We start from the raw sequence: 11,153 nt of genomic DNA on the forward strand, positions 1-11,153 counted from the left end.
AATATCTTAACATTACATTCATAACTTTTTGCTGATTTATAAAAATAAGTCACCATTTTTGTCCAAAAATACTGCAAATGGTGAGGACAATTTGCAGAAATGTCACAGATAGCCACCAGAGGACGCTTTGTTCGACCGGGTCATTAGATTTGACAACGCAGATTCGATCGTATATTTTAGTTGTTGAAAGGATGTAGATAAATTTGAATATAATTATTTCTAGTCGTCCATTTATAAAAATGTCATTGTTAACATGTGTTTGTGAAATATAGTCATCGTTGTATTTTTTTTATGAGGTGTGTTACTTTGGAGAAAGTGCTGGTGCGAAGCGACTGCTGCATTTGCTCCAACTGATGGCGAACAGGCGAGGCGTTCAGGTTTGCTACGCTCTCGTCACAATATTGGGGTTTTCGGACCAAAACAACGCCCAGGTGCTTCGTGGAGACTCGTCTTTGTATCGACTGGCAACCGGAATATGAGCGGAATCGTTTTCGCGTACCGGTTTTGCTTGAGCGCGGCACCGGAGCCGTCCGGTTTGTGTTTGAGGGACTGTGTTTTTCTTGTTGCCCGGGCCTGCTGCCTACACCGGAGCGGCGGGTTGATGAGCGGGCTGTAGGACCCTCGGAGGTGGGAGTGTAGATTTGGCCGGGGGGGTGAAAAAAAAGGGGGGGGAACCGATAGAGCCCAGGAAATACTCCCATAGCACAGCCGTTACTGGTAATGTGGGCTCGGTTGAAGAGCTGTGCGAGGAAAATGTTGCGTTTGGCTCTCAAGTTGATGCTTATGCTAGTTAGCGCTAGCCAACGCTCGCGAAAACTTACCCTAGCATTAGCATAAAAACATAACTGATTAACTGTCGTTTTGCAACGCTTGGGTCGCCGTTGGTGTGATATTTGCCACCCGGTCGTGAACCCGACTCGACTTTTGCTCAGTTTGAACGGCGTCCCGGTGTAAATGCACAGCTTCTTTGCATTCTGTCTCTGCGTGTTAGCCCGTGCTAGCCGCGGGATGCTAACTAAACTAGTGCTCTGTGACGTAACGCGCTCATTGTTTTGACAGCGTCTTAGCCCTGAACGGAAACGTCACACTATAACTTATTTTGCATATTTTGCCGGATTATTTACGATGGGCAAGTAATACAGTCAAGGCTAATTCGTCCTCGCCCAGTTTGTTTTACCCCCCGTGCGGCATTAGTAACCGCCGGTAGCATGTTATTAGCTGCGGCTGCGCGTCAGATCAGTATGACCGCCTAGCCTAATATATGCACACCGGTATGATTGCAATTGTTAAACATCCTGGCCTGCCTGGAATAATGTTTTTTTTTGTCTGACACTTCAGCTGTAGCATGGATCCAGACGGTGGGGCAGACACACAAAAAGCTGTCAGTTTGCAGTGGAACAGCTACAAACTCGTCCAGGATCCAGCCATTAGACGGGTCGCTCAGAAAATCTACAGATATGATGGAGTGCATTTCAGTGTGCCCGTAAGTTACATTCTTTGTATGTTTTACTTGCATGCAGGACTGCACGATATTGTGAATAATCCTAAATGACGATTTTTTTTTCTCTCCAAAATTGTGATTGCGATTGGATTTGCGACTTTTACGACGCTAAATTTGCCCTATTGTGTGAATGTTGTCTGTCTATCTGTTAGGGCTGTGAATCTTTGGGTGTCCCACGATTCGATTCAATATCGATTCTTGGGGTCACGGTTCGATTCAAAAACGATTTTTTTCCCAATTCAAAAGGATTCTCTATTCATTCAATACATAGGATTTCAGCAGGATCTATACCCAGTCTGCCGACATGCAAGCAGAGTAGTATATTTTTGTAAAAAGCTTTCATAATTGTAAAGGACAATGTTTTATCAACTGATTGCAATAATGTAAATTTGTTTTAACTATTAAATTAACCAAAAATGTGACTTATTTTATCTTTGTGAAAATATTGGACACAGTGTGTTGTCCTGCTTATGAGTTGAGATGCAAGTGTAAGCCACTGTGACACTATTGTTCTTTATTTTTATGTTTATAAATGTCTAATGATAATGTCAATTAGTTATTTTTAATTACTGCTATGTTGAAATTGTAACTAATATTGATACTGTTGTTGATAGTATTCATTTTTGTTTCACTACTTTTGGTTTGTTCTGTGTCGTGTTTGTGTCTCCTCTCAATTGCTCTGTTTATTGCAGTTCTGAGTGTTGCTGGGTCGGGTTTGGTTTTGTAATTAGATTGTATTGTTATGGTATTGCTGTGTATTGTTTTGTTGAATTGATTAATTAAAAAAATAAATACATTTAAAAAAAAAAAAAAAAAATCGATTTTTAAAAAATGAGAATCGATTCTGAATCGCACAACGTGAGAATCGCAATTCGAATTCAAATCGATTTTTTCCCACACCCCTACTATCTGTGTTGGCCCTGCAATGAGATGGCGACTTGTCCAGGGTGTACCCCGCCCAACGTCCCCTCTAAGGTGCGCGCGCCTGCGCAATTGCACACTGCTCAAGCGTCCTCTGCGCACAGCAAATATATGCCGCGCACCAAATCAAATCCCATCTGAATTCTACACAAAATAAACACATTTATTCTGTATAATTTTGCAATGCAACTCTGAGTGACAGTGACAACAAGCGGCCTTAACGGTGTTCGTCAACACCGTTCAATTGAACACCGTTCAATTATTGTAACGTCTGTTGGGATGCTTCGGGGACAGGAATTGTATCGATCACTTAATTGAGCATAACTGTTTATATTCGGCCATAACCGCACAAAAATATTAGTGAAAAACTAGTCATTTTCTGCCGTACAAACCAGGCCAAAACCAACTTGTCATCTGTCACCAACACGCATAGCACCAAGCCACTGGTGCGTTTATGGCCACACAAAAAGTCGGACAACTCAAACATCACACAAAGTTACATTATGACTCCTCCGTCATATGTGTGCTTATTCTACTGTCATTTATTATTAATGTTAATTTATTGATGTTAACCATGAAATGCTGTTACTAGAGAAAGTTACAGGAATGCACACTTCATCCTATGCTTACATTTCATTGTGCAACATGAGGATGTTTAAGGGCAACTAAATGTGATCTCTGAAAGGGGTACAAATGATTCCCAAAGCAGGACCCCCACCCAGACATATTGTACAATACTAATCCATAGCTTATGAAAAACAAGATTTCTTTTATTTTCATTACAAGTGGGCCAAATCACTAATATTAGAAAATAATCTCATGAAAATGACTCCTGTCATTTGAGTGTTATAATAAAAGATTGGTTTGAGACAGGTGTGCTGCTGGTATTGCCACGTGTGATGTTGCTCACATGTGCTCCACTGAATGCTCAGGGAGTTTTTGTGTTTGCTCACACACATGAACAATTAGAGGGAACATTGACCCCCCGCCTTCCGCCCGAATGCAGCTGAGATAGGCTACGGCACCCCCCGCGACCCCAAAAGGGACAAGCGGTAGAAAAATGGATGGATGGATTATTAATTGAGTTTATTTGATTGGCAACACAAAATTGTCCTTAGTGTGTGAATGTGAGTGTGAATGTTGTCTGTCTATCTGTGTTGGCCCTGCGATGAGGTGGCGACTTGTCCAGGGTGTACCCCGCCTTCCGCCCGAAAGCAGCTGAGATAGGCTCCGGCACCCCCCGCGACCCCAAAAAAGGGACAAGCGGTAGAAAATGGATGGATGGATTATTAATTTAGTTTATTTGATTGGCAACACGAAATTGTCCTTAGTGTGTGAATGTGAGTGTGAATGTTGTCTGTCTATCTGTGTTGGCCCTGCAATGAGGTGGTGACTTGTCCAGAGTGTACCCCGCCTTCCGCCCGAATGCAGCTGGGATAGGCTCCAGCTCCCCCGCGACCATAAAAATGCATGAAACTGCGAAAATAACTGAATGAGGACATGTTACTTGTAGACTGTCAATCAGTAGATTATTGTGTCAAAGTGCCACACATTAGAACAGGATGCAATGATTAACTATTGTTTAGATTTTTGCAGACAGAGTTTTGTCTTTCTTAACCATAGGGCCGCCAAAAATATCTGTTTCTCAGCTGTGGTCCGTATGGGCCGCAGGGGTACTCAGTCGTAATACACTTTTCCACCACTTGTGGCAGTAATGACCATCCATCCATCAGTTTTCTACTGCTTGTCTCTTACGGGGTCGCGGGGGGTGCTGGAGCCTATCCCAGCTGCACACGGGCGGAAGGCGGGGTACACCCTGGACAAGTCACCACCTCATCGGAGGGCCAACACAGATAGACAACATTCACACTCACATTCACACACTAGGGCCATATTAAACACAAAATTATGTCTGGAGTTAAAGTCATACAGAAGTTTCTTAAGTGCAAACAATATGACCAAAGGGGTCAAGCTGTATTTTCATTTACACTTAAATTAATTTAAAAAGAATCATTAATAATTGAGTTTATTTGATTGGCAGCACGAAATTGTCCTTAGTGTGTGAATGTTGTCTGTCAATCTGTGTTGGCCCTCCGATGAGGTGGTGACTTGTCCAGGGTGTACCCCGCCTTCAGCCCATGTGCAGCTGGGATAGGCTCCAGCTCCCCCCGCGACCATAAAAATGCACGAAACTGCGAAAATAACGAGTGAATGAGGACATGTTACTTGTAGACTGTCAATCAGTAGATTCTTGTGTCAAAGTGCCACACATTAGAAACAGGATGCAATAATTGACTATTGTTTGGCTTTTTGCAGAGAGCTTTTGTCTTTCTTAACCATAGGGCCGTGAGCGCTCCATAGAGAGCCGCCAAAAATATCTGTTTCTCAGCTGTGGTCCGTATGGGCACACATGATTGTATTTTTTTATGACAAAAAAAAAAAAAAATACCACCCCCCCTTCAAGCATTGACTGGTCCGCAGCTACAAAAAGGTTGGGGACCACTGCGTTACGGGGTCGTGGGGGGTGCTGGAGCCTATCACAGCTGCACACGGGCGGAAGTCAGGGTACACCCTGGACAAGTCACCACCTCATCGCAGGGCCAACACAGATAGAAAGACAGCATTCACACTCACATTCACACACTAGGGCCATTTTAAACAAAACATTATGTCTGGAGCTAAAGTCATACAGAAGTTTCTTACAAAAAATATGACTAAAGTGGTTAAGCTGTATTTTCATTTACACTTAAATGAATTTAAAAAATCATTATTAATTGAGTTTATTTGATTGGCAACACGAAATTGTCCCTAGTGTGTGACTGTGAATGTTGTCTGTCTATCTGTGTTGGCCCTGCGATGAAGTGACTTGTCCATGGTGTACACCGCCTTCCGCCCATGTGCAGCTGGGATAGGCTCCAGCTCCCCCCGCGACCATGAAACTGCGAAAATAACGAGTGAATAAAGACATGTTACTTGTAGACTGTCAATCAGTATATTATTGTGTCAAAGTGCCACACATTAGAACAAGATGCAATAATTGACTATTGTTTGGCTTTTTGCAGAGAGAGCTTTTGTCTCTCTTAACCATAGGGCCGTGAGCGCCACATAGAGGGCCGCCAAAAATATCTGTTTCTCAGCTATGGTCCGTATGGGCCACAGCGGTACTCAGTCGTTATACACTTTTCCACCACGTGTGGCAGTTATGACAATCCATCCATCCATCCATTTTCTACCGCTTGTCTCTAACTGGGTCGCGGGGGGTGCTGGAGTCTATCCCAGCTGCACACGGGCGGAAGGCGGGGTACACCCTGGACAAGTCGCCACCTCATCGCAGGGCCAACACAAATAGACAGACAACATTCACACTCACATTCACACACTAGGACCATGTTAAACAAAAAATTATGTCTGGAGCTAAAGTCATACAGAAGTTTCTTAAGTGCAAAAAATATGACTAAAGTGGTCAAGCTGTATTTTCATTTACACTTAAATGAATTTAAAAAAATCATTATTAATTGAGGTTATTTGATTGGCAACACAAAATTGTCCCTAGTGTGTGAATGTGAGTGTGAATGTTGTCTGTCTATCTGTGTTGGCCCTGCGATGAGGTAGTGACTTGTCCAGGGTGTACCCCGCCTTCCGCCCATGTGCAGCTGGGATAGGCTCCAGCTCCCCCCGCGACCGTAAAAATGCATGAAACTGCGAAAATAACGAGTGAATAAAGACATGTTACTTGTAGACTGTCAATCAGTATATTATTGTGTCAAAGTGCCACACATTAGAACAAGATGCAATAATTGACTATTGTTTGGCTTTTTGCAGTGAGAGCTTTTGTCTTTCTTAACCATAGGGCCATTGTTGGGCCGCCAAAAATATCGGTTTCTCAGCTGTGGTCCGTATGGGTCGCAGCGGTACTCAGTTGTAATACACTTTTCCACCACTTGTGGCAGTAATGACAATCAATCCATCCATCCATCGCTCCATTTTCTACTGCTTGTCCCTTACGGGGTCGCGGGGGTGCTGGAGCCTATCCCAGCTGCACACGGGCGGAAGGCGGGGTACACTCTGGACAAGTCGCCACCTCATCGCAGGGCCAACACAGATAAACAGACAACATTCACACACTAGGGCAGGGGTGGGCAATTAATTTTCACCGGGGGCCGCATAAGCAACCCGAGCACTGCTGGAGGGCCACACGACAATATTTCAATTAAATTTTGCTCAATATTATTTTTGATATACCATAAGATAAATAATAATGATGATAATAATTAATAATAATAATAATAATAATAATTTCATTTAACCTAACTTAACTTTATACAAAAGCAGATTGCTTTTTAAGGTCACTTTATCCTGCATTATCCAACATTTTTCCCCATCAGATTTGGACAACCATCTGTTGTTAAAAATAGTTTTTAATCATATCTATTCTATATTGTTTTTTATATTGGTTTTATATGTAATTGTTTTTTTCTTTTTATTCAGTCATTGGTGGAGCTAAGGATAATATTTGAATATTGTTTGTAATATTGTTGTGCAGCACTTTGGAAACATTTTGTTGTTTAAATGTGCTATATAAATAAAGTGGATTGGATTGTCACACCTGCCAGCTTGTCCCAACACGCATTTACCTCTGTGAACAAGTCATTACCTGTGGTTGTCTCTTTAATTGACTGCATCAGAGCTCTCATCCAAAGTTAGCGAAAAACAGTCCTGTCTCCGGGCATTATCAGCGCAACAAAGTCCAATAAGCACTCCTTAATAAACTCTCCGTCAGAAAACGCCTTACTTTTTCTGGCGCTTTTGTGAGAAATGACGAAACTTGTCCTGACGGCTGCATCTCTGGGGGTGTGAAATATGGCACAAAGTCCTTGTTGGGTTTGCAGTTTTACCATCAACGCATCAGCCTCCCTTGCGCGCGCTTCATCAGACACATCCCGGTATTTTCCCTCGTGTTTCTTCGTGTAGTGGCGATTAAAATGATATTTAAACACAGCAACCTGTGTACCACACATTAAGCACACGGCTTTACCATTAATTTATGTAAAGAAATACTTGGCAGTCCATCTCTTGTTGGAAACACGCCATTCCTCATCAACTTTTCTTTTTTTAGCGTCTCATCACTTGTCTCTATGCACCTTCCCTCACAGGTTCCCTCCGGACATACGGCATAAATAACACATTTCAAAATAAAAGCAGCACAGTTGTATTGCGCGCACGACATAGGTGTTTTTTAAACTTTATTTTGTAATTTGTAATTGCGCCGTTCAATTCACTCACAATCGCACACGCGCATACGTCCACACGGAAGTAATACAAATAACGCTTTTCAAAACAAAAGCAGCACTGTTGTATTGCACACTCGACATAGATAATTTTTTAAAATTTATTTTGTAATTTATGATTGGCCTCACGCGGGCCGGACAGGGATGCGCAAAGGGCCGGATGCGGCCCGCGGGCCGTACAATGCCCAGGTCTGCACTAGGGCCATATTAAACAAGAAATGATGTCTGGAGCTAAAGTCATACAGAAATTTTTTAAGTGCAAAAAATATGACTAAAGTGGTCAAGCTGTGCTTTTATTTACACTTAAATACATTTTAAAAATCATTATTAATTTAGTTTATTTATTTCAGTACAATGTAATTATATAAATAGATATAAATGATAAATGAGTTATACTTGTATAGCGCTTTTCTACCTTCAAGGTACTCAAAGCGCTTTGACAGTATTTCCACATTCATCCATTCACACACACATTCACACACTGATGGCGGGAGCTGCCATGCAAGGCGGTAACCAGCAGCCATCAGGAGCAAGGGTGAAGTGTCTTGCCCAAGGACACAACGGACGTGACTAGGATGGTAGAAGGTGGGGATTGAACCCCAGTAACCAGCAACCTTCCGATTGCTGGCACGGCCACTCTACCAACTTCGCCACGCCACCCCCATGTAAATCAAATTTTCATCAGTTATTTATAAGTCGCTTCTTATTCAGTATGTTTGAGTGTATCAACCTGACATAAGCCTAGGGTTTATGTAGTAAATAAATAATAATCTTTGTGATTAACAAATTGTTTCATACAATAAAAAAAAAAAAAGAGTAAGACTACTAATTTAGTGTTAATATTTGAGTGGGTCCTGGGCCGCTGTGGAGTGGAAAAGTTGGGCCCCAAGGTCAAAAAGGTTAAGAACCCCACTTTCATGCTCTTAAAATGAAGAAAGAAATTATACAAATATATAGAGTTTATAATTTAATGTAATCATAATATATATCAATAATTCAAGTAACAATATAAAAGCATATGAACTTGTATTTCTCATTACTGTAGAATTGTTGACCATTGTACTGTAATTGGAGGGTACATAAAACATTTACAGATATGATGGAGTGCATTTCAGTGTGCCTGTAAGTTTCACTCTTTTTATGTTTTACTTGCATGCAGGGCTGCACAATATTGTGAATAATCCTAAATGGCGATTTTTTTTTTCTCTCCAAAATTGTGATTGTATTTGCGACTTTTATGAAGGGAATAAGCGGTAGAAAATGGATGGATGGATGGATGTTTTCTACATAAAAAAGCACGAAACTGCGAAAATAACGAGTGAATGAAGACATGTTACTTGTAGACTGTCAATCAGTATATTCTTGTGTCAAAGTGCCACACATTAGAACAAGATGCAATAATTGACTATTGTTTGGTTTTTTGCAGACATAAGCTTTTTTGTCTTTCTTAACCATAGGGCCATTGTAAGGCCGTGAGCGCCCCCTAAAGGGCCGCCAAAAATATCTGTTTCTCAGCTGTGGTCCGGATGGGCTGCAGCGGTACTCAGTCGTAGTACGCTTTTGCCCCACTTATGGCAGTAATGACAATATTAAACAACAAATTATGTCTGGAATTAAAGTCATACAGAAGTTTCTTAAGTGCAAAACATATGACTAAAGTGGTCAAGCTGTATTTTCATTTACACTTAAATAAAAAAAAAAACATTAATAATTTAGTTTATTTCAGCACAACATAATTATATGTAAATCAAATTTTCATCAGTTATTTATAAGTCTCTTCTTATTCAGTATGTTTGAGTATATCAACCTGACATAAGCCTAGGGTTTATGTAGTAAATAAATAATCATTGTGACTGACAAATTGTTTCATATAATTAAAAAAAGAGGAAGACTACTAATTTTGTGTTAATATTTGTAATGGAATGTGATCTGTAATGGAAAAGTTGGGCCCCAAGGTCAAAAAGGTTAAGAACCCTACTCTCATGCTCTTAAAATGAAGAAATAAATTATAATATATATATATATATACATATATAATGTAATCATAATTTTTATTCATAATGTAAGTAACAATATAAAAGGATATGAACTTGTATTCCTCATTACCGTGGAATTGTTGACCATTGTACTGTAATTGGAAGGTAAATAACTTTATCCTAAATAAATAAACAAAAGACTATAATGGACTCTCATTCCTTTAAATTTAAATAAAATAAATATTGAACAAATTAAATTGCATTTATTTTCCCAGTTGGAAAAACGAGGTTGGGCGTTGTTTTTTTGGTTTTGATGCTATCACGGCATTCTCGCTCGTTCATCCTTGTTGATGGGCTCATATTGCCCATTCGATTTGAAGCTAAAATATTCCCACAATGGGGACATTTGACTTTGATCATATTTTTTCCCTCCTAATTTTCTCACTTGCTCATCGCGAGTATGGAGGCTCTCTGTACGTGCTTCCTGTGTGTGTGTAAAGCTGGCGCCGAGCTCTTTGCTCATCGCGACAAAGATTGTGAAAGACTGAAAAGACAGATCACTGCGTTCAGTAATATGTACTGTTAAATACACACACTCATGTCCTGAGTGATGCACAGAGTGAGACGTCTTTCTCCCTATTTGAAGCGAGAGCCGAACAAACGCGAGGCCCAGCAATCAGAATGGCTGAGCAGCATGTCTGTCACTCAAATGCCGGTGACGGTGGAGAAAAAACAACAACCTCAGCCTCCTGTGGTTACGCATCCACACTAATTAAAAGCTTGATGTCAATTAATCGTGCATCTCTACTTCCATGACTCTGATTAACCAACTTGTAATGTTGTCAGGACTCTGGATTCCCACCCGTGGGTGATCTCCGGGATCCAAGACCCAGGAGGCTATGGTCGAGGTATACAGAAATGGTCCTGCCAGTGCCAAAGTTTAAGGTGAGACAACTTTCTACAACACTCCAATATACCTTTGATGCATGTTTGGCTATTGTGAGTGTTGTGTAGACTTCGCCTCCTATGGTGCGATTACAAGAGGTGGGCCAGGGCACGGCACGATTGCATGCAAAGTAGCCTAGTCAAAGAATGTCAGCATCGCAATCTAAAGATGTGACATTTGCGATCTTTTGAAGTCTTTTGAACGGCCCTTTCAAGTGAACGATGAGAACTGAGTTGTGAGCTTGTCGCATGTCCCTTTTTTTTTTTGTATATTCAAATTTGAGGTCGGCAATTAATTGCTCAATCAGCACTGCGTGTCACGCGACTGGCAACTGGACTAGGAAATGAGTCAGAGTATAAGGAAATTTAGCTGCATTTGGATGAACTTTTTTTTTTTCGATTAAAAAAAATATATATACGTACCTGTGCATATATACGAATATATATATATTAGGGGTGTAACGGTACACAAAAATTTCGGTTCTGTACGTACCTCGGTTTAGAGGTCAATGTACGGTTAAT

At 40.9% G+C, this 11,153-nt stretch overlaps 1 protein-coding gene across 3 annotated transcripts in view; it reads left to right on the forward strand.

The window, feature by feature from the left end:
• The first annotated feature begins 327 nt into the window (after window positions 1-327).
• setd1a (SET domain containing 1A, histone lysine methyltransferase) overlaps window positions 328-11,153 on the forward strand; it is a 45,534-nt gene continuing 34,708 nt past the window's right edge. The window contains exons 1-3 of one of the 3 annotated variants that reach the window (XM_062050214.1): window positions 328-377; window positions 1,339-1,483; window positions 10,533-10,631. In XM_062050214.1, the coding sequence (XP_061906198.1) occupies window positions 1,346-1,483; window positions 10,533-10,631 (237 nt within the window). In that variant the 5' untranslated portion in view covers window positions 328-377; window positions 1,339-1,345. Of the gene's footprint in view, window positions 378-409; window positions 432-479; window positions 628-1,338; window positions 1,484-10,532; window positions 10,632-11,153 lie in introns of those variants that run through there. The other 2 variants (XM_062050216.1, XM_062050213.1) reach the window with 2 other exon arrangements.

This window comes from Entelurus aequoreus, linkage group LG06, assembly GCF_033978785.1.
Source record: "Entelurus aequoreus isolate RoL-2023_Sb linkage group LG06, RoL_Eaeq_v1.1, whole genome shotgun sequence".
Taxonomy (NCBI): Eukaryota; Metazoa; Chordata; class Actinopteri; order Syngnathiformes; family Syngnathidae; genus Entelurus; species Entelurus aequoreus.